This window comes from Pyrus communis, chromosome 4 (genome assembly GCF_963583255.1).
Source record: "Pyrus communis chromosome 4, drPyrComm1.1, whole genome shotgun sequence".
Lineage (NCBI taxonomy): Eukaryota > Viridiplantae > Streptophyta > Magnoliopsida > Rosales > Rosaceae > Pyrus > Pyrus communis.
In genome coordinates this window covers 10411512-10435636 of record NC_084806.1, presented here as the reverse complement: position 1 = coordinate 10435636, position 24125 = coordinate 10411512, and the positions used below count along the sequence as shown (strand labels likewise).

General features: G+C 37.7%; 2 protein-coding genes and 1 pseudogene across 2 annotated transcripts; 1 reads left to right on the top strand and 2 right to left on the bottom strand.

Annotated features, from left to right (window-relative positions):
* Nucleotides 1-1012: 1012 nt before the first annotated feature.
* LOC137732668 (uncharacterized) lies at nt 1013-7936 on the bottom strand (annotated as a pseudogene).
* Nucleotides 7937-13783: 5847 nt separating this feature from the next.
* Nucleotides 13784-14718, top strand: LOC137731011 (putative F-box protein At1g67623). Its single transcript, XM_068470049.1, has one exon. The coding sequence runs from the start codon at nt 13816-13818 to the stop codon at nt 14617-14619; it is 804 nt and encodes a 267-aa protein (XP_068326150.1). The 5' UTR covers nt 13784-13815; the 3' UTR covers nt 14620-14718.
* Nucleotides 14719-15029: 311 nt separating this feature from the next.
* Nucleotides 15030-16427, bottom strand: LOC137731012 (small ribosomal subunit protein eS21y-like). The gene is made up of 4 exons (XM_068470050.1): nt 16318-16427; nt 16142-16213; nt 15890-16022; nt 15030-15324 (listed from the first exon to the last, which is right to left on the bottom strand). Exons 2-4 carry the CDS (start codon nt 16189-16191, stop codon nt 15259-15261), a joined length of 249 nt encoding a protein of 82 aa, XP_068326151.1. The 5' UTR covers nt 16192-16213; nt 16318-16427; the 3' UTR covers nt 15030-15258.
* Nucleotides 16428-24125: the final 7698 nt, after the last annotated feature.

Sequence of the window (24125 nt, the reverse complement as noted above, 5' to 3'; positions counted from 1 at the left end):
TCTTTGTAAATAATATTCTTTTAGGGAATCGAATATTCCTCTAAAACTCCTTAATGAATCCTTAAAGATGATGGTATGAGTCTTAAGTAAGAACTCTCATTGAAGATACTCCAAGACGGTTACTCAACCAATGTCTCCATCAGATGATCGATTTTGGCTGAGTTAAATAGGTCATCAGATGCGATAGTCAATGACCGAGAGATGGCTTCAAACTTCCCCAATCAACCTTCCACGTTTTTCAATGGATTTGACCTGGTCAAAGTCCTAACGAGAAGCCACGTTTCAACCCAAAAGAAAAGTTGAAGCCAACACAAACATTTTGACCATATTTACCAGTTCAGACAAGCTAACTAAAAGAACGTGCTACATTTCGATATTTAAGTTTGAATCTTCGTTTTTATAATTTAAATAAATTTATATAATTTCTACGATGTTATTGTTTGTCAATGAAAACGAAAGTTTTAAGCACCCAAATGGAAAAACAAAGTGTAATCCAAATTTTTGTACATTTCCAATGATTTTGTAAGTGTATCCAAAATGTAGGAAGATTGTGAAACTTGAAGCGATTCTTTCCAAGCATTTTCTGATACGGCCTGCGGACCACACAAGTACATCTCCTAGGACACGCCACAGGAATGGCATTGGCGATTTCCAGCTGCCCGATAAGAATTTCGAGTCTTAATCGAAACTTGAAACCAGGGAATCCAAATGAGGATGGCGACGCTTTCGACTTGTTCGTGCGAGACAAACTGCTCTCCTTGTCTATGCTTGTGGAGTGTCAATGGATTCCGAATATACTAATTAAACGGAACTATTTAAAAAAATACTAAATACACGCACACAATACAAACAAATTACAATCATTGCTTCGCTTTTGGCGGAATTGTAAAAAATCCGAAAAGATTTATAGGTTTACAAGAACACGCTATGATAAAAGTTATATAAATTGTCAAATTTTACACAATGATCCAGATCTTTGTATCAAATATTACACAAAGATTGAGGACCTGAGTCACCCGATATTGTAAAAGACCTTTGGCGGTCCTTTCTATGTCCATATTTCAGTAACCTGAACAAGTAATAAAATAACTCACTTGAAATAAGAGTAGACCAACATATTCTTGCTTTAAACATTCATTTCATGCTCCTAAATTTGAGAAAATTTTGAGACATCAATCAGTGCATAAGAACATCAAAGCAAATCGATTCTTACCATAATACTCTTGATCTCTGATATAACAGAAACATAGGTACCACCATAATACTCTTGATCTCTGATATATCAGAAACACGGGTACCACCACATGGGCAGCCTATACTGTCACTGTCCCCTAGCTTCACAATGCGAGGAATGCTATCCTGCAAACATTGGCAGATGCATTGAGGGGCAGAGGGGCAGCTAACCCTCCGAATTTGAGTAAACGTCTATGGATACTTTGGATGCTGATCCTTTGAACTTCAGTGAATGTTCATGGGTACCTTAGGTCATCTCCAACCGAACAAGAGCCAGAGGGCTCGTTTTAGCCCTCTGGCCTTCCAAGATATTAATATTTTAATGAACAGTACATAATCATATTTGCCTTCATCTCCAACCAAGGGTCAAAGGGCCATAAGACTCGTTTTAACCTTGTCACAAAAAACCATCTCCAACCGAAGGCCAAAGGGTCATAGGGCCAAACATAATTCATTATTTAAATTTAATGTTATTTAGTGTTGTTTCATATTGTTTCATATTACTTAATTTAATTTAATGTTGTATAATGGCTTAGGAAGTTATGGGAAAAAAATAGAATTTATAAAAAATAAAAAATAAAAAATAAAAGGCCTACCATTCCTGTTGGCTATAACCGACAGTAATAAATACAATGTTGTCGGATATAACTAACTAGAATAATGAAAAGTTTGGCTAGCATGAGGCTGGCTAGCTGGCTGAGTTGGGCCAACCAGTTGGCCCTTTGGCACATTTTTGTCCAGTGGGGCCCACGAGCCCTTTGGCCTAGCCCTAGGTTGAAGATGGTTTTTGGCCCTCTGGATCCTTTGGTTGGAGATGGTCTTAAGTGCTACCTTTTTGAAGATTAGAGTTAGCTTTATATATGCACTCCAATTATTTGATAAAATGTCTGAAAGAAGAGTGAATGAAATGGTGATCTCAATGACTAACAAAGCATCATCATTCTTGGACAAATATATTATTGAGATGCAATGATATCAAACATTATTAGTGTGTTCAAGATAAGTGTGTTTCTTTGTTAAACATTCATATAGGAGCAGCCTTGAAACATGTTAGTTACCCACGCACATGAGGCATTAACAGGTGTGTAGTATACCTTTCCAAATGACTTTAGGTCTACCAAGACTCGTTGAAATGGTGATATGCATGTTATTTCTGGTAAAAAAAAAAGTTGTGCGCTGTGCACGCCTATTCTTACTGACCCCCTTAATATTATTTCCTGGATCCGCCACTGCCTGCAAGAGACCAGAGCTGCAAAAAAGTAAATGCAATTAATAGTTAGTACTGGAATATTTTAAGTACTAAAACTTTAAGGGGGCGTTTGTTTACCCTCTCTAACTCTCATTGGATTGGACTGGACTAAGGGTTAGTCCAGTCTCGTGTTTGGTACCCGCTGGGACTAACTTTAATGACACTAACGTTCACTTGCCTCGACTAACCATGGGATTAGCCAGTCTTGGTGAAACCCCTCAAAAACTATGGGATAGCTAGTCCCATTTTCAAAATTGTCTGCATGTCGTATGAAAGCTACAAGTTTGCAAGCATGCTTCTGGGCAACTCCATTTCCCCTCCCATGCCCAGATTTGAAACCCAAACCCACTCACAACCTTAATCTCAAAATCCAATCACCAAAATCCGAAAAAAAAAAAAAAAAAAAAAAAGCAAAACAATAATATCAACAATCTCAATAGAAAAATTCTACCTTATTTTCGAAAATTCCCATAAAGGTTCCCTTTTCTCCAGAAAATTCCGGAGAGAAATGGATAGAGAAGGGGACAAAGTTGGGGACAAAGAGAGATTAAGAGACAGAGAGGGAGGAGAAGGTAGCCTTGGCGACGATTTTGCAGGAAACTTGGTTTTGAAGCTTTTTACAGGAAAAAGATGGGAGGAAAAGAAGTATTGGGGACAGAACCAAAGTGGAACAAAAGTAAAGAACTCTCTAGAGAGAGGTAGAAGTGCGTGTTCGAATTTTTTGGGAAAAAAAAGTTGAAGTAATAATAAAATATTATTATATATATATTAAATAATATAATATTATTATATATATATATTAAATAATATAATATTATAATTTGTTATTTTATCCAGTTTTTTAGTCTGACATTGCACCAAACGCTTCACTAAGTTAGTCTAGTTTAGTTTAGTTTAGTCTAAGCCAGTCCAGCTTAGTCCCTAAAACTAGTCCAGTCTGAGATAGTATGGTGTAACAAACGCACCCTAAGGGTCCGATATGAGAATGTATTTGAAACAGGTCTAGAATAACCTTTGCAATATAATTGGTAAGGTAATCACCACATAACTTACATGCTTCTTCATATGGTAACAAGGCAACAGAAATCTAAGAAAACTACGGTAACGTATTAGATCTAAGGTCATCTTCAACCAAATGGTCCAGAGGGCCAGAGGGTCGAAAATAGCCCAAAAACCGTCTCCAACCGAGGGCTAGGCCAGAGGGCTCGTGGGCCCCACGGAATCTGAAATGGCCAAAAGACCAAAGGGCTGGCCCCTTCCAACCAGCCAGCCATCCCTGGGTTGGCCAGAATTTTGCTTAAAACTGTCGGATTTATAACCAACACGAATAGTAACGGCTACACAAGAATAATTTTGATTACTTGCAATTGACACAAATAGTATGACAAATTTGAATACAACGGCTAGCTGAGTCAGCTAGCTGTTGTATTCATTTTTTTTTTTTTATGAATTTAAAGCTTTGTTTTTTCTATTTTTTTTCTATAACTTCTATTTTACAAAATTTGTTTCATATATTTTTTTTTAAATTCTATTTTTTTTTCCTATAACTTCTATTTTACAAAATTTGGTTCAAATCCAACGGCTAGCTGACGTTACTTAGCCGTTGGATTTGAATTTAAGTTGTAGTTTTAAAATAATAAATTATGTTTGGCTCTTTGGCCCTCGGTTGGAGACGGTTTTTTGTGATATGGCTAAAACAAGCCTTATGGCCCTTTGGCCCTCGGTTGGAGATGGAGGCAAATATGGCCCTATATTGTTCATTAAAATATTAATATCTTGGAGGGCCAGAGGGCTAAAACGAGTCATCTGACCAGCTCTCGGTTAGAGATGGCCTAATATACCATACCAAGCATGCAAATTCAGATCAGATAAATATTGCAACTCACTTTTCCTCCTCTGGATATTAATGCATTAGCTTCTACCTTCAACTCCTTTTGCTTACTTGCTATATCTTTTTGCGGAACTGTGCTTTTATATTCCGCATATGGCCTGGAAATAAGTACATTATAAATTTATAAGTACCAAATCAGAAGGATATGCGAACAACAACATCGTGTCTAAAAGACAAAAAAGAAAAAGAAAAAAAAAACTGTTCACATCTCAGAATACTAAGGCCGATAATGAACTCATATGAATTTGAGAAAAACTGGTGAAGGATATGTTGCTTCAATCTGAAGCATGTGCGATCACTTATGCCACAGCGGGTTCTTTTATCTATTTAGGGGTAAAAGCTCCAGCAATATATGCTGACACCCAATAGGTCCCCAATTCAGAGGAACACTTTTGACCTAATTGGCTCTAAGTAGCATATTTATTTGGTGGCTTATATCGGTAGACAAAACCCTTTCCACAAGGACCACATAACATACCGGAGACTTTATGGAGGAGGTTTGGAGGCCTACACAAGGCAGCTGCTGCCTAAGCCAATTCGGTGGGGGTGGGCTAGGCTACACTCAAATCCTTGTGTTTACATGTGTGACTCTGATTTGGCCGTCTAAATATATCGATCCAAATTCACTTACGGGATGGTAATAAGTTTTCACTTTAAGGCTCAAGAGGAACGATCATTGTGCTGTTTGCCACAGATAAATTGACTCGTGGAAAGTTGAAGTAAGAGTGAGCTGTTACCACTTCCTACAATCAAAAGGAATGATCATTGTGCTGTTATGTGGAAAATTTCTTGGACAGCTCACGTTTACCATATCTAAACTCAGAGTGATCGTGCCTTTATGCTTATTTTAAATTAAGAAACGCAATCGCCAATGAACGAGGATTGAGGAAACAATTAAAAAGAAGGTTCTTGCCGACTAATAAGTTCAGTTCCCTGATGCTAACAGAAGATTTTGCAACACGAAAAATGCCGACACCTTCTAATATAGGCTTAAAGCAATAAAGCAGAAATAATCATACCCCGGAGGGAAATGGTAGCCTTTGGTTGGCTCTAAATCGCCCAATCACGCATTTCTCGTACATGCATGCATCCAGCAAATGCCCGGCCGAGTGAAGCCTGCACAAAAACAACTCCACAATCAATCATCAAAATATGAAATATGAAACAACGAGTAAGCAAACGAGCTTCGGAGTATTTTGGCCGAAAATCGATCTTGGAGTTCGTTGTACAATAATAGTTTAATCAAAGAACAAGCACAGCAACTTAAATGATAAACTTAAACAATCAAATGAGTCAATTTCTTCGAGTATATGCGTAATTAGCTTTTGCTTGACTCATCCACACACACCACCACCGCTTTACCTTTCTGAATTTCGGACTCCGATTCCTCGCCGGAACTCTCAACGAAACCGTAGTGGAAAACCTAATCAAAATTGGGTGAAACCGTGAAACACTAATAAAAAAACATAATTTTTTTATTGGGATACTTTGAATGCAGTTCCTAATCCTTAACATTTTTTTATTAAAACATAGTATTCAAAGTTTGAACACCTCATTATATTAATATTAATATTAATATTTTTATAGTTTTGACATTAATTTTTTGATATTTTATGAGATTTATAATCCTATAAATTTAAAATCCCTCATTATAATACTATTAGAAACGGTTACAATAAAAAAATTCAAACATTTTGATTGAATAAATGAATAAAAACTATGTAAAAATAAGAAATAAGAAATGGCAAAAGAATGTATCCATAGTGTTAAAAAAATTGGTACATTTCACATATAACAAAGTGGTACATTAATAAAGAAGAATGGGTACATTATAAATAAAGAGGAAACTTGATTTAGGTCCAATTTTTTAAGCCAATAGTAGGAATAGTATAATTTATTAAACTAAGTCCAATTCCTTAAATCTTATTATTTTATTATCAATAATTATCTCTTAAATGATAAGATTTCTTATAAGAATCAAATTTCTTCCTAATTATCTCTTTGATTATTTATTTATTTTTGTTCTTTCTTGTTCTTTATCCCTTTTTAAACCCCATTTATAGATTTTATTTTTTTTATTTTTATAATCAACCTATATCACAGGTTAATTACATTTATCTATCTATTTGACAAATTCTTTTTTATAATCAAGTAAGATTCATGTGTCTTACTTGTAGATATATTATGTTTTTTCTACCTTTTAGTTAAGTTTCATATCTTACGTATAGGTATGATATACATTCATATATTTGTTACTTGAGTTAGGGTAGAATGATTTGCAGATAGATTTATGTCAATATATATTTTTTTTTTGTTATAAGATATTAATTATATTTTTTGGGGTTGAAAATTCATAATATTAGAAGATTTTAATTGATTTTTAATATTTTTAGAAAATATAAAATGAGCATTAAAAAAATAAATACATATAATTAGGTAATTGGACTCACTCCTACAAACCATCTATGTTTTTGGACCTGGATCTAAAAGCCCCATAAATAAATTAGGGTCCAGATAAAAGATTAAAAATTATGAGTACAAATGAATTTTTAAAAATATAGGCGCTAAAAAAAATTAATACGTGGGTACAAAATAAAACTAAAAAGAAAATACTACAAATCTAAAAAAAATGTTGCAAATTAAAAGTGGGTACAAACTAAAAATATAAATATATGATACAAAGTTTAGGCATAAAACATAAATATACCATATGTAATTTTTCTATCATTGATTAAATATAAAATGTCACGTGACGGTATACACATGGATACAAACACAATTAAAACTTTAAAAAATATGGGCAAAAAAAGAAACTAATATATGGGTACAAATTAAAAATGAAAAGAAAATTGATACAAATTAAAAAATATTTGTAAATTAAAAATAGGTACAAACTAAAAATAAAAATATATGATAAAAACTTTAGCCATTAACATAAATATACTAATTGTAACATTTTTAACACTAAAGGAATATATTTAAAAATAAAAAATATTTTATTATTCAAATAATTAATGATGTTATTAATACCCAAAGACCTTGATCAAAAATAGAAAATAAATAGGATTTTAATTAATGGAGTAACAAAAAGAAGGATGTGAACCTAATTTTCTCTTTTTTATTTTCTTAGCAAACATTTGAAGATTAAGGAAGAATAATATCAAGTCATCAACAATTTGATTACTTACTATGCCGTCTTTGCACCGCACATCTTCAGCTACGAATTTGATGCCGGAATCGGCAACGGCGATGACGCCTGTATCGGCAGGTTGACCACTGCCTTGCGGATGGAAAAATCGTCCGCTTACCTTGCAGGTTCTCTCGGGAAAGAAACATAACAGAAAGGAAAGGACTGAAGAGTGTGAAGTGAAAAGCAACTGACTTCAGATAAGGATAGCAATGTGGCGGTGGATTGGAGCTTCCACATGTCGTCGAAGTAGTCGAGATTTGTGGAGCTCGAGCTGCTCGAATCCATTTTTCGTGCCGAAAACCGAATGCCGACTTGGAAACTGAGCGGCCGCCGCCGCCTCAGTGTTCGGAACTCGTAAACAGTACAATGCCATGTTTGTTGTAAGGGGTGTGATATTCCTTTTCATTTCTCACGCATTTTTTTATAATTTTTGTTTGTCGGATCTAATAAATTGAATAAGATCACACAGACAAAAATTAACAAAGATACGTGAGAAGTAAAAAGGGATGTGGATAGCACATCCCTTATTGTAAATATTATTTTTTACGTGATTGTTCACATTTAAGTATATTCAATGTTTAAAATATTGCAAGTGACCATTTACTACAATGGTGGAAAGGTGTTGAGCCTTGCATAACAGTGTGGATTCAAAACCCGCTGGTAGCTAATCTAACATCTAATCTAACAAAATATATCGTTTGGCAAAAAATTAAGATTAAAAAAAATGTTTAAAATATTGATATTGGTGAAAATATTGACGTATATATCGAGTATATCACAAATTTGTATATCCAATATCTATATAGATATCAGTTGCATTCTATAGATATTATGGAAATTTAAAGTCAAACTTGGGATTGTTAAACATGGATTTGTACAAAATATAAAAGTTTCTCCAATATATAAAAGATGGGTCTGAAATATCAAAGATATTTGTTGATTTTTAGTCTAAACTAAATAGTTTTTCCGATATGAGGTGAAGTTTAGACTTTACCACCCATTTTCATATCTGTCTTTGATCTTTTAGATATTTTATGAAAATATCGACCGTATCGAATAAATTTTAAACACGGATAATATGTACTTAGTTAAAATAATTTCCATGTAAATTTTAAGGCCAATAAATAGATATTTAAAGGCTTTTTTTAGTAGCTTCAATAAATGAGTGTTATATTAATATATTAAATTTTTACATAAATTTATTTTTATAAGACCATCTCCAACCCTTGGAGTAAAACCTAAAATTTTGAACCCTTAAAATTTAGGTTTTAACCCAGAGATAACTTTTCTGTTCCAATCCTTCTGACCTAAAATTTTAGCCCAAGATTATTAAAAAAATAAATCTCACCTGTTAGATTTGAAGGAGATGGAAATCTATGCCGTCTAATAGAAATAAAGGAGATGGGATTGCATATTGGTGGCCGACAACCCCATCAGGTTGGGCCCCACTTCCCCTCAAAGTGTCCCATTTTCCTTGCTCTTTCGCACGTTGCCATGGTTTTCGTGCATTAACTAGCGTGCTTTCTTTTTCTTTTTTTCATAGCGCGTCTACACACACAGTGGGCCATGATATTTAGCCTAGGTTGGTTTCTTGGCTGGTGCTTGAGTTTTTTTTTTTTTTTTTTTTTTTTTTTTGTTTGAGTTTAAGCACTTAACCCAATTTTAGAACAAGGGTTGGAATGAAATTTTGGGAGGGGGGGGGGAAAAGGTTGGAGTTAGTCTAATAAGCTAGAAAATTTGAGGTGATACAAATTTATTGTACTCTAATAAACTTATGAGTGTCATATCGATATTGAACTAACAATGGCTCAAACTCAGGCGGCATGATTCATATTTCCTGTATGTGTATCACACACACTCAAACTACTTTGAAATACCTGATGAGAAAGAAAGCAGGCTCTGATTTATTCTTCCAATATCTCTCTTATCACTCTTTTGTTCTCTTCCTCTATATTTTATTTCTAATACTTTATCACTACAAGATGCTATTGATTTCAACGTCAAACTAAACAGACAAAATTGACTTTGAATTCATGTATTTCTTATTGCGTATTTGTGAGCTTAATCAATATCTTATAGTCAAATATTTTGATCAATGACCTAGATATATCTACAATCTACAATTTACGTCATTCGCCATTATTATTTATTTCTTAAATAATCCAATCTGTTTTACGCTTTATATGCTACCAATTTATGGTTAAGCCTGACAATAATTGCTTACTTTAATAGTACTTCTAGTTCTTTTCAAAAGCAACTTGTTGCATATTTCAAATTTCAAATTATTTTGTGCATGAATTTTATCTACTAAAAATATGACTTTAGCCCTTGAAACTCAAGTTTCTTTACATAAAACCCGGCATAGTCTTTTTATCTGAATAAAACCCAATGACTAGGCTCCACATAAGTAAATTCATTAATTTTGTTTGCCTTTACACATTTTTCATTTTTTAGATGCCTAAAATACCCCTAATTACTGTTTTGATGTAGACATTTAATTCTATGCAGATTTGAAGGGAGAAATTAATAAAAAGAAATGTATTAATGTTTAAAATCATTGCATTAATATATCAAAACAAATTGTATGTTAAGGCAAAAAAGAACTAATAATGTTATACTTTCCTTAAGAGTTTGTAATTGTTTTTTAAATTTGCATAAATTTAGACAATTTTAATTTAATCTTTTCATTTTCTTACCAAATGAAAATTTGGAAGAGCACTATAAAATAATTTACCTATATTTAAAAAATATAAGTAAATTATTTGGACATGTGCATTAGTAATAAATTTGCCCTATATATATAATGATACATGCAAAATAATTTACTCCAGGGCACCCTCTTGCATTATTGTATGTCGTCTTCTTGACATTAATAAAGTCGCTATCATTTCAACTCAAAAAAAAAAAAATTAAATTAATTATAGAATAAAAAATGTTATTTGATTCAAAATAATTTTATCTATATTTTATATGATAATATAGGTAAATTTTTCCACACATATATATTAGTAGTAAAATATGCCCAATATATATAATAATGCATGAAAATAATTCACCAACAAAAAAAGGAAATTTGATTAAAAATTAATATATCTACTACTTTTTGTTTATGAATTTCAATTCTTTTTTTATATTACAAACATAATGTACCTACAATATAATTTACCTATTGTTTAATCTTATAAGAAAATAATGTATCTACTAGTTTATTTTATTTATTTATTTATTTTTGTTTTTGTCGAATATGTACTGTTTTATTTTAATGGAGATAATTTGTCTTGGTTTAATTTTTACGAAATTATTTATGCACTGTTTAACTTTCCCAAAATAATGGAACTACTATTTTAATTTACCTACAAAATAAATACTATTTGATTCAAAATTAATTTACTTATATTTTAAATATAAATATAGATAAATTATTTTTAACAAGCATATATGATAACAAACAAAAAATGCCTAATGTATGTAATAATCTAGGTAAAATAATTTACCTACAACATAAAAGAATATTAATTGGTTTTTTGTTGTTTTATAAAACAATATTATTATTTGATGCAAAATAACTGATTGTACAAAGGATTTTTCTTTCCAAACAAAAAATGTGCCCATAAATTGTTTATGAACATAGCTAAATTTATATATATATATATATTCCTAATATTTATCATACAAGAAAGGTAAAATTTTCATATGGGGTTAATTGCTAATCATAATTAGGGTGGGTAATAATATTTATTGACATAACTAGAGTTTTGTGGCATAAGTTGTAAATATGTGATGATAATTGGTTACATATTTGTCTACATGGTACTCTATTTGAAATTTGGGTTTTATTTGGAAGTTTAATATTATGTGGGTTTTTGTTTGGAAAATAAGAGTTTCAAGGGTCTTTTTCTAAAGAACCCTTTTTCGACATAATGTTTTGGTCGTAAGAAAATCATCGCAAAAAATAGATGTCGTGTGACATCCCACATCGCCCAGGGGAGTGATCCTTAAATGTATATTCCCATCCCTACCAAGCGCGAGGCCTTTTGGGAGCTCACTAGCTTCGAAGTTCATCGGAACTCCGAAGTTAAGTGAGAAGGGGGCTAGAGCAATCTCATGATGGGTGACCCATCGGGAAGTTGCTCGTGAGTTCCCAGAAACAAAACCATGAGGGCATGGTCGGGGCTCAAAGCGGACAATATCGTGCTACGGTGGTGGAGTGGGCTCGGGTTGTGGTGGGGGCCCGGGCCAGGATGTGACAATTTGGTATCAGAGCCTAACCCTGGCCGTGTGTGTGCCGACGAGGATGTCGGGCCCTTAAGGGGGGTGGATTATGACATCCCACATCGCCTAGGGGAGTAATCCTTATATGTATATTCTCATCCATACCTAGCACAAGGCCTTTTGGGAGCTCACCGGCTTCGAGTTCCATGGGAACTCCGAAGTTAAGCGAGTAGCGCGCGACAGCATTCCCAGGATGGGTGACCCATCGGGAAATTCTCGTGTGAGTTCCCAAAAACAAAACCGTGAGGGGGTGGTCGGGGCTCAAAGCGGACAATATTGTGCTACGGTGGAGTCAGGCCAGGGAAGTGGTCCCCCTTGGGCTGGGATGTGACAATTTGGTATCAAGGCCTAACCCTGGCCGTGTGCTGACGAGGACGTCGGGCCCCTAAGTGGGGTGGATTGTGACATCCCACATCGTCCAGGGGAGTGATCCTTATATGTATATTCTCATCCCTACCTAGCACGAGGCCTTTTGGGAGCTCACTGGCTTCAGGTTCCATGGGAACTCCAAAGTTAAGCGAGTAGCGCACGAGAGCATTCCCAGGATGGGTAACCCATTAGGAAGTTCTCGTGTGAGTTCCCAGAAACAAAACCGTGAGGGCGTGGTCGGGGCCCAAAGTGGACAATATCGTGCTACAGTGGTGGAGCGGGCTCGGGTTGTGGTGGGGGCCCAGGCCGGGATGTGACAATTTAAGCCCAAAGCGAACAATATCGTGCTACGGTGGTGGAGCGGGCCCGGGAAGGGATCCGCCTCGGGTCGAGATGTGATAATTTGGTATCAGAGCCTAACCCTGGCCGCGTGTGTGCCGACGAGGACGTCGGGCCCCTAAGGGGGGTGGATTGTGACATCCCACATCACCCAGGGGAGTGATCCTTAAATGTATATTCCCATCCCTACCAAGCGTGAGGCCTTTTGGGAGCTCACTGGCTTTGGAGTTCATTAGAACTCCGAAGTTAAGCGAGAAGGGGTTAGAGCAATCCCATGATGGGTGACCCACTGGGAAATTGCTTGTGAGTTCCCAAAAACAAAACCGTAAGGGAATGGTAAGCCCAAAGCGGACAATATCGTGCTACGGTGGTGAAGCGGGCCCGGGAAGTGATCCGTCCCGGGCCTTTGGAAAGTATATTCAACGACCATACAAGTATTTGCGCCCACACAGACATGTCAAAAATAAAATAATTTTGTCATTTTGAAAAATCAATTCCAACTAAAAGATAACTAGTAACGATAAGCCACAAGCGTTGTAAATGAAGCATTTTCGACGACTGGTAAAAAAAAAAAAAAAATATTTCCAATGGATCAATTTGCGACACCCAACAAGGGCTTTTTCCTGTCGTAAATAAGTAATTAAAGGTCAATGAACACAAAATAATTGGATGAGCCTTGTTTATAAGATTAAAGTATAGTCATTTTCTAAAACTAAACTTTTTTTTATATATTTTTTAGCTAGTCCACCAGAGTTAAATTTTCTAGCGCCGCCTTGAAGATACATCCATAAAAAGTGTATTACTTATAAAGTATGCTAGTGTTGGAGTGTGACACGGTTTAACCTCGTAATTCATATTATTTCATAGCAATTCGAATTTAAAATATTTTTCAATATTGAATGGCCAAACACCATTACCCTCCTCTATGAAGTAATTTTTCTTAGTTAGTAGTAGGGCAAAAGATTCTGTATTAGCATGAAACAAATCCAATACCGATTTAGCCAAGTTAACCGGTTATTAATAACAAATCCAAGTATTTAAAACTCTATAACCTCTTTTGACCCAAAAAAAAAAAAAAAAGAAAAAAACAAATCCAAGTAGTATTAGTAACAAATCCAATTCCGATTTGGCTTCGGTTGCTTCTTGTCCTCTTCCTACAAGGATAAAGACTGCATCTGTTTGACTATATATAATCGCACTTAACGTTGTATAATTGTTTCTTGTACCGGCAGCAAAGCAAACTGATTTCGTTGTCTCCTTCGCAAGTTCTCCATGGTTCGGTCTTTTGTTCTTATTTCAGGCATCGACAACGGCGCCTCTCACGGGATCAAGAAGAAGAAGATGAAACCTCGCAACGCCTCCTCGTCCATTCAATCTCTTCCGAACGAGGTTCTGGTCCAAGTACTCGCGAAGGTCGCTTCGCGCTCCTTCGATGATCTTTATTCAGCCATGTTAAGCTGCAAGAATTTCAACGAAAGTGCCCAAGATGATCACATATTCGAGCACGTCGACATTAGCAAGTTCCCGCTGGTTTCCTGGCGCCCAAGTGAAACACACACGAGGTTTCTGAAGCGGTGCAGGGATCTCGGCAATGCGGAGGCCTTGTACAGGCAAGGGATGCGCGACCTCTTCACAAGCAAGAGGATAGAGCCTGCGGGGGTCGAGTCTCTGAAGAGGGCAGCCTCAAAGGGTCACGTAGAAGCAACATACGTGTACGGAGCAATCTTGGTGTGTTACGGGGGCGATTCAAGGCAGAAAGGACTCGAGCTTCTGTATTCACTCAACCGCCACAAATCGAGAGGGTTAAGCGTGACAGAATGCCGAGAGAGGATTAAGGAATTGATTTGGAACACAATGTGGGTGAATAGGGAAGTAATAGGTAGAATTGTAGAAGCACACGATGAGAACACTGCCATGAAAGCATGCAACGACTGTGGAGATCCACAAGGTCCGTACACAATCGAACAAGGATGGGATTTCGATGACCATGATAAATTCAGTAGTTGCAATTCATGCAGATGGCATCAGGAAGTAAATATATTTTGTGATATATTATGTCGCAGTCGTACAAATTAGGATTCGATAGTGCTTGGAATTTTAAGATTTAAGTCTCATCGGATTTGTATTTGGTAAATAATTTCTTTTGTTTATTAAGTGGTTAATTACGGATTTTAATTTTAATCACAAGTGGTTAATTCCTTAAATGTACGCTTGCAAACATTCATGTTCATGTTCGAAGTTTTCGACGAGTGACAAGATTACATGCAGATGTAAACTTGCGTTGCTTGCTAGCAACCTTTTCGATATTTGAAACTTTGTTTGAAAACGGCGAATCCTCGAGATACTTTTCACTTGTAACTGACATGACATAATCTATGTCGATACTAAAAGAGTTGAGAAACATCGAGGTCACTACAACGTATATAGCCATGGGTATACTTTTTGACATATATCATAAGATAATCATGCATTACGAGTGTAAATCATTTCAAGAAACCAGGAATATATTTAAAGTACTCAAATGAGTAGAAGTTTCACTACTTAACAGTCAAAAGAAGCCCAATTCAAGAACACCAAAACATCGGCAACTACTTGCGACCAGCAGCACTAATTGAATAAGAAAAACCCTCAACGTCACGTTTTACTTCAGAAATTAAACACTTCCATCACCAAGAACCGAAGGTTCGAGGAAGCAAGAAGAATCATCATCTCTTTCTACTGTTGTTTAACTTCAGTTTTCTTCTTCTGCCAGAGTCGGTCCAAACCACTGTCGGCCTCTCCCTGAAAAATGAAAGCATGCAAAGGAAATCAGAGACGAACAAATGGAAAGCCAAATTGCAAATGACGGATTCAAAATTAAAAATACACGCTAATTAACTTTCAAGTTCGATCGAAAACCTAATCAAACAACCCCTCAGTAACGCAATATCAGAATAATCGAAAAACTTCATCCTTCGGTTTAAAATCTCTCGGTAATTGAACAATTTCAAAAACCGTAACTGCAAACTTGCAATTGAATCCTGATGTAATAAAGAAAATCACAGCTGAAAAAAAGGATCCTTGTTTTGGCATAGTTTACGATTTTCGGCCGCAGCCAGTCATTCAACGTGTGAGATTTGTATGTTACTTTTCTCCTTGCAGGTTTTGAATGAAGCATTAGTAATATAGTGAAAACACAAAGCAAATAAGCAAAAACCAATGAAACTAATATAATGAAAACACAAATACAATCAATTTCCGCAACCATTCTACACATTCTAATCACACATTACATTCACAAACGTCCAATAAAAACACAAATATTACCACAATAGCCCTGTAAATGTACGAATGAAAGAAGGCGAACCTGAGCACGGACGTAGCCGCATAGAGCGAAGGTGGAGAATTGGCCAGTGTAGATGCCATGCTCATCCAAATGCCCAACGTTGATCTGAACAGAAGCATGGTCCTTGGAGGTGATCAGCCTGTTCGTCGCCGAGCTGCATCCACACACAAACACCACTAAATTTAATCCAAAACCCTCAAGCTCCAATCCCCCAAAAAATAAAAGACAAAAAAAATCACAACAAAAAATCGCCGATTAGATTCGATTGAGTACCATTTCCTCGGGATGTAGAGCTCGGTGATGATTCCTTCCTCGTTTTGCATCTTGGCGATCGAGATCACAACCCTAGAAACCAAATCGAATATACATAGAAACGGATCTGAGAATTTTCTCGAATCGGCGGAGATTATGAAGACTCGGAATGTAAGGAGGAGAGGAGAAATCTATACCTCTGGGGAAGTCGGAGTGGTGGCGGCAGCTGCTGGAAGTGAAGAGCTCTGCGTTCGTTAGGGTTTTCTAAAATCTGAAGGGGTTTTTGCTTTTATACGAACGGAGGAATGCGACAGTGATAACTATAAACTGGGCCTATCAGACGAAACCCTATTCGCCCAAAGTTATACGCCGCGGTTCGGCTCGTGTATTGTTCAGGACCCGTTACGGGATTTGGGCTCGGGCTAGACCAGTGACATGAGACTCCGACACAATACTTGAAGGGTTGAAAATCTTTGTAGGCATTGTATTTTAGAAGATGGGTGATACTATCCACACAATGCTATCTACACTTTTTTTTTTACATCTTTTTTAATTTTTTTGTTGGTAGATCAAATAAATGAAGATGGTTAGCGAACGAAAACATAGGGTGTGTGGAAAGTAAAAGGAATGTGTGAATAGCACTACCCTAGAAGATAGTCGTGTGTAAAATGTCGTCTCTCTAAAATTAGGTGGGACAATGGCAGTTCCATTAAGGGACCAGTTGGGTTCTAGTCTCCCATGACCCTAAAATACAGGAAAAAACTCAAAAGGTTTTTCATGAACTCTATGTTAGTTTAGCATGAGACCTGGTAGTACTCACCAAGTACTCAATAAAATGCATGTTCATCATATTTCGACAAAGCTCGAAACGTGATACTTGATGGGCCTCGACATCATTGTTCAACATACGTTGGCAAGGCTCGAAAACATAGCTCGACAAAAATCAATAAGGTCACCAAATTCTTGACAGAATGCCTCAGTGGCAGAACTTCGTAATAATAGACAAAACTTGATTTGTTTAAAAAAAATTTTGAATTTTTACATTATGACTTACGACCATAAAAAGATGGGACCATAAAGTAGAGACGAAAGAAATTGAAATACACCAGATCCCCTTTTTGTATGTATAGCTGCACATACACATAATCTAATAGGCGAACACTCAAAATTTGCCTTGTTTTAACAAAAAATGGTACATGTTTTTTAAATTTAGCCAATTTCATCATTTTGTTGTCAAACATTACCAATTTGATATTTCAAATAACCATAAACTAGGCATACAACGACCAATATAGATTTCGATTTCAATCCAAAACATAGTGATAAAAAAGTTTTTAACTCTTCATGTAAATTTCTAATAAGCATGGTCTAAATAGAATTTACCATAAATCGTTACTTTTCAGTACCTTATATTTAAGCCTGACATGTAGGCTTGGAAGCCTAACATGTAGTTTTTGCCATTTAAGACTTGGGCTGGAGATTTCCGAACTTATTAAATTTTGGTTTACAAGTTGATAGATGATAAAGAGATTCGTTAAAAAATGGGACTCTTCATGAACTCTCTGTTAGGTCATTTTTTTGGCACAGTGTTTTATAATATTGGTATGAGAATTGACGTTAAACTGTGAGGTAACAAAGAGTTCATGAACAATTCCACTTTAAGATAATTTTCTTAGTATTTTTCAAACAAGTTTGTTGGCTTCCGTCTTTTGATTTGAATATTTGAATTCAATATTATGGCAATCTCCATTCTTTCTTTCAGGTATTGCAGCAAATCAAACTAATCACTTGACAGATTTTATATATTCTCCAACAACCCAAACTCATTTGAAAATGGTTATACACATCTTTTAAAAACGAAATACTTCATCGTCTGACATAAGACGTTTTCAAAATATTCCTTCATGTGTTTTTGAACGTCGAAGCATTTATTTTCGTCCCGCCGAACACTCCATTTATTACGATGATGTTGTTAATTAAAAAGAATATAAATGTGTCTACCAACCCAAATTAAGAAGGAGATTGGGCATTTTTTGCACAATAAGAGGAGTGGTAGGGATGGTTCTTTTGCTTAAGTTTGATCTTAGTAAAGCTTATGATCGAGTTGAATGGTGCTTTCTTGAAGCTATGATGGAGAAGTTGGGGTTTGCTAATGAGTGGATTAAGATGGTGATGGCGTGTGTTAAATCTATGTCGTATTCTTTTCTAATTAATGGGCAGCCGTTTGGATATTTGATTCCGTCCCGAGGGCTTCGGCAAGGGAACCCATCATCTCCATATCTATTTTTATTATGTGTTGAAGGCCTTTCGGCACTTATTGCACAGAAGGAGCAAGTAAGGGAGTTGAGTGGCATTCGACTATATGGGAAAGCACCCACGATTCACCAACTTTTGTTTGCTGACGACAGTTTCCTCTTTGGTAGAGCGAATGTGGATGAATGTGCGGTGATTCAACATATTTTAGACATCTACTCTCAAGCTTCTGATCAATCAGTGAACTTTGGTAAGAGTAGTATTGCATTTAGTGCGAATGTGCTTTAATATGATCAACAAATGTTAGTAGGTTTCCTTGGCGTTCAGTTGGTGGAACGACACGAGAGATATTTGGGGTTGCCAACATGTGTGGGGAGGAATAAAAAACAAATTTTCTCGTATATCAAGGAGCGAGTGACACAAAGGCTTAACGAGTAGAAAAGTAAGCTCCTGAGTAATGCGGGAAAGGAACTTTTTATAAAGGTTGTTGCTCAAACCTTCCCTTCTTATGCGATGAACTGTTTTTTGCTCCCGAAGACATTTTATGAATAATTACATCAACTTATGCCATGGTTTTGGTGGGGGAATGGTTCGGAGGATCAGAAAATTCATTGACGGTTGTGGGACAAGACGTGTAAACCCAAAGCTGACGGTGGGTTGGGGTTCTGTGATCTCTATGCTTTTAATATGGCAGTGTTAGCTAAGCAAGGGTGGTGGGTGTTCCACCATCCATCGTTCTTGGTTGCGCAAGTTTTCAAGGCACGGTATTTTCCGAATTCCTCATTTTGGGAAGCGGAAGGCTCTGCATCCTCTTCGCATTATTAGCAGAGTATTATTCAGGTGAAAGAGGTACTGGTTCGAGGGTCTAGGTGGGTGGTGGGATATGGCTGGACAATAAAGGTTTGGTAGGATAAGTTGTTACCTCGGCCTAGTACTTTCAAGGTAATCTCGGCACCTCCCCCAGAACGGATTCAAATGAAGGTTAAGAAGTTGATTGATACTTCTACATGGGTGTGGCGTACCGATTTGTTATCAGAATTTTTTAGCCCGGTGGAAGTATCTCTAATTCTATCTATTCCTATTAGTTTCCGTGCTCCGAAGGATAGGTTGGTGTGGCACTATGATGAGCGAGGTCTTTTCTCGGTTAAGAGTGGGTATTGGGTGGCTCGGCAATGGCTACAATCCTCTGATAGTAGTTCATCCTCCTCTACCAATGTAAGTGTGTATGGGAGACTTCAGAAGCATCTTTGGAAGGCTAACATTCCTCCCAAAGTTAAGAATTTCACTTGGAGGGTGTGCCATGATATTCTTCCAACCAAAGTGAATCTCCGTAAGAAAGGGGTGGAAGTGGAGTTGGCGTGTGAAGTATGCCAAGGGGAGGAGGAAATTGCAGAACATGTGTTACTTAAATGTCCATTTGCTAGAGCAGTGTGGTTTAGTTCTTCGTTCGGTCTCTGGTTCTTTAGGAGTATTTGAATATCGCTTAAGGATTGGCTGCTTGTGGTGCTAGAGAATAAAGAGGTGGACTTTGAGTTGGCTTGTTTGATTATGTGGGGTACCTGGCAAGAAAGGAACTCAAGGGTGTGGAGGGGTTCCCAAGCATTACCTATGGTTGTGTTGCAGAAAGTTTCTTCTTGGTTATCAGCGTTTCAGTTGACGAATTGTGAACTTGCTAGGTCGGGGGGAGTGCCCACCGCACGATGGTCTTCTCCTAGCCAAGGGTGGGTCAAGATTAATACAGATGGGGCGATGAAAGGTCATACTAATATGAGGGGTGTTGGAGTGGTGATACATGACTAGAGGGGGGTTTTTTAGCGGCCGAGGAGCAGCAGTTTCCAGGCGTGACTTCGATGCCGTGCAGTATGTGCGGAGTAAAAAATAATCAAGAAAATTATAGAGGCAACACATGTACTTTTGGGTGAAAAGGACAAAGTTACCCTAGAGCCACACCGAAACTCTCACGCCTAAGTAGCGGACAAGCACAACTCAATCAAGGTCAAAAGTGATCAAAATAGGTATTTATTCAAAACATATTTCATCCATCCTCATCAAATCCTCCCCACAAGGTAACCCTCAATTATTCATTCAAATTAGGATTAATTACCTAAATTAATTGATTAATTTCCTAATTAATTAATTAATTTTCTAATTAATTTCCTAATTGATTGCAAGATATTATTTTGACATAATATCTTGCAATTACACCCAAAAACCACCATAAATAGCCAGACACATTTTCTCCAAATAGGGGCCGCCCACACCCCCTATAAATAGCTCCAATTTCTCCCAAAAACCTAAGTCCAACTCTCTTGCAAAATTCTCCAAATTTCTCTAAACATTTTTCCCTCAAATTCTAACTTTGACATCGGAGGTTTTTCGCCCAAAGCCCCCCCATTCATCGTGGGCACGAAGAAGGCGGAAATTTGCATTCACAAATTGGTGCTTTCATTGAGAGTTTGAGTCATATGCTCGTAGAAGACTCTCGTATTCAAGGTTTTTCGTTTTCTTGTTCATTTGTAGATTTTTCGTATGTTTTTACTCTTGGAATTCTTATTTATAAAAATTCTTAGATAAAACGTAAAACAGAAGTACAATGACAAGAGATTCAAAAATCTCAATAAATGGAAATTTCAATGTTCAAGAAATAGGACCACGGCGATCCACAAAACTTAACATAACAATGAGTGGAGCGGCACCACTCTCATGGGGCACCACCATTCAAGCCCACACAGGCCCAAGCCCAAGGCGAGCCGACCCGAGCCGCTCAAGCCCATCGTGAACCCTGGCCTCGTATCCACGTGCGCCGCACTCCGAGCAGCTCACTCATATAGCCTAGCATACTCCCGTGGCCTTCCAAGCAGCCTAAATAGGTCCAAAACTGGTTCAACTGTCCCAGCTCCAAACTTTTGGGTTAACGATTGAACCAGGGGCATTTTCACCTCATTTCCCAACTCAAATCTCATTTCCGAAGACTACCACATTTCTACTGCTCAAGGAGACGCATTCCTTCCAAGCTCTGCCAACCCAAATGGAGAATAACACTTGTCTCGACAAGTCGTAGAGTTGACAAGCGCCCTCGCACATCAGACGACTTTGGTGAATCAGCTCTTGCAGCACACCAAAATGTAACATGCCCTAGACAAGGTGTCCCGAAGTAGGACAAAGGAAGACGAAAAACCTCTCTAGTAGCGTCCTGGCAAGCAGCCACTCAACCAACCACGAACCAAACGTTCGGGCAGTGTACATTATCGACTGGGCCCCCGAGATAGCGTATACTCTCGTCTTATCATGCGGAGGAGCATGCACTCTCGACTAGGCCCACGGACGAGCGTACATTCACGGTTGGGGCCATACTCTGATAGTCAACATGAGCAACCTTCCAGGCGAAGTGTTCATTTGCGGCTAAGCCCGCAAGGAGCATCCTCCACCTCACATCGAAGCATGCAACACGAAGAATGGAGATAAGCAGTCACTTAGTCTAGCTCAAGTTCAACCAACAGCTTGCGAAGAATTCCTTCACCTACTAGGAACAAACCACAAGCACCGCCACTACGACATAAAGAAACTGAGCATGTAGAAAAGCAGCCTAGACCAGCAGGTTGAGATTGGGGCAGTTGAGAGCTCTGCTACCCCAACAAAAGCTGATTCAGGAAGAGGTAGATATGCTCTTAAATGAACGATTGCGTGATTTCCAACGCAACAAAGTTGCCAACGAAACGCTACTACGAGAAATGACCAATATGAGCAAGTCACCCTTCACGGATGAGATCGAGCAGGCAAAGCCTTCATGTAAGTTTGGCATGCCATATTTTGCAACCTTCAAAGGAGATAGAGACTCGGAAAAACATTTGAAGTACTACTGAAGCACAATGGTCCTTTATCAGAACAACGATGATCTTATGTGCAAAATATTCGCCACCACTTTAGATGGTAAGGCGCAAGATTGGTTCCACACCTTACCGCCACGATCCATCTGGAGTTTTGATGATTTTTCCTTAGTTTTCACCAAAGAATATTCATTCTACCGCTCAATCAAGAAAAAGTCCGACCACTTGTTCAACGTGAAGAAGAACCCAAAGGAATTGCTTTGCGACGATATGAAGAAGTTCAAAGTAGAGAAGGCAAAGATAGTCAGATGTAACGACTCGATAGCTAGTGAAACCTTCCAAAAAGAACTCTCAGCAGCCCACCCACTATTCAAAAAATTGATCATGAAAGAATGTCTAACTTTGGTAGACTCTTTCGCTCTGGCAGATAAGCATGCACTTTGGGACGAGGCTCACCGATGAACATTCCAGGCAAATCCGAGCAATCTTGAATATGAAATCCCCCACTATTCTAAATGAGATTCAAGGTCTGACTAGACGAGCAGCCGCATCTGAAGCAGCAATAAGCTCTACCCTCATATGAGAAGAGCTGGGGGCCCAACTACCTGTATTCCACAATTCAAAAGCTCACATCGATGCAGAAACCAACTACCAAAAATTCAAAAACCAACTTTGGTGACAGCTGTTGCAACCCGGAAGCTCAAATTATACCTTCAAACGCACGCAATCATCCTCATGACGCACTATTCTGCCAAATCCAGACACCCAACGATAAAGGCGCGAACACTGGCGGTGTAAAGTTTTTTTTTACTAACACAACAACTGAACCCAAAAGGCACGCCAATGGCAGACGAACACTATAAGGACACTCGGAAACAAATTTTGTCCTCGTTGCCCCAGAAGATTCTATATAGGAGCAACATATACTGGCAGTTAAGCATCATCTCCTACTATGTATCACACTGCCCCAGCTGACCCTTGAGCCATAATTAAGCTCTAGAGCAGTCTGATACCTGCAGTTGAGTATCTCCTGTTACGTGTAACATGGCCCCAGCTTCACAACTCCCTACCACGTCTTCACGCCTAGCCTAGGTGAAGCAATAAAATGACCCAACGACGCTCCACAATCAACAAATGCCCCGGGAGCAGGCGTCGCCCTTGTCACCCTAGACAGTTTGATGCTCGAGCAAGCAATCACTCTAGGCTTCAAAGCATCCAATAACGAAGCAAAGTACGAAGCCCTACTAGCAGGCCTCCGAATGGCAAAAGACTTGGCGATGAAAAAGCTTGCAATTCATTCTGATTCCCAGCTAATCACCAGCTAGAGTAATGGGGACACGGTGAAACATCCAGCGATGGCACAATACTTAGAGAAAGTGCCCAAGCAACTTAAAACATTTCAGACTTACACCTTCACTCAAGTTCTGTGGGTAGACAACGCCCACGCGGACGCACTAGCAAGCTTAGGCTTCGTCCTCGACCACCAACTCAAACGAATTATCCCGGTAGAGTATCTAGACAAGCCAAACATAGAGGTGGAGCCAGCAACTAAAGTGTCACAGCTGAAGTCTTCTGCATCATTGTAAGTAAAACAGTCTTCATATACTCGGTCGTGTGCTTCGCAAAGGAACTTAGGCAAACAACCTTTCTAACACCATCAACAAACTTGGCACAATTGTCCATGTCTTCAAGCAGATCTGGTTTCAAAAGTGCATAGATCTCAACAGCCTCCCTAGAAGCAAGCTTAGTGGATTTCTCACAGCTGCCCATGTGAGTAGTCTCCTCCTTCCTAGTAAGCGAATCTGTTTCAACAGCAGGGGGAGTAAGCCTTGGTGTCACTTTAGTAGCAGAGTCCACCTTATCGCTCTTCATAGTAGCAAGTCTCTTCAAAGGTGAACCAGACTTAGCCCCCGAATGACGTTTTA

What these genes read in the sequence shown, in the direction of transcription:
- LOC137731012 (XM_068470050.1), bottom strand. Translation starts at nt 16,191, where the DNA reads ATGCAAAACGAGGAAGGAATCATCACCGAGCTCTACATCCCGAGGAAA. An exon ending in CTCTACATCCCGAGGAAATG is followed by an intron (nt 16,023 to 16,141) that starts GTACTCAATCGA and finishes GTGTGGATGCAG; the next exon opens with CTCGGCGACGAACAGGCTGA. An exon ending in GCGGCTACGTCCGTGCTCAG is followed by an intron (nt 15,325 to 15,889) that starts GTTCGCCTTCTT and finishes TTCATTTTTCAG; the next exon opens with GGAGAGGCCGACAGTGGTTT.
- LOC137731011 (XM_068470049.1), top strand. Translation starts at nt 13,816, where the DNA reads ATGGTTCGGTCTTTTGTTCTTATTTCAGGCATCGACAACGGCGCCTCT.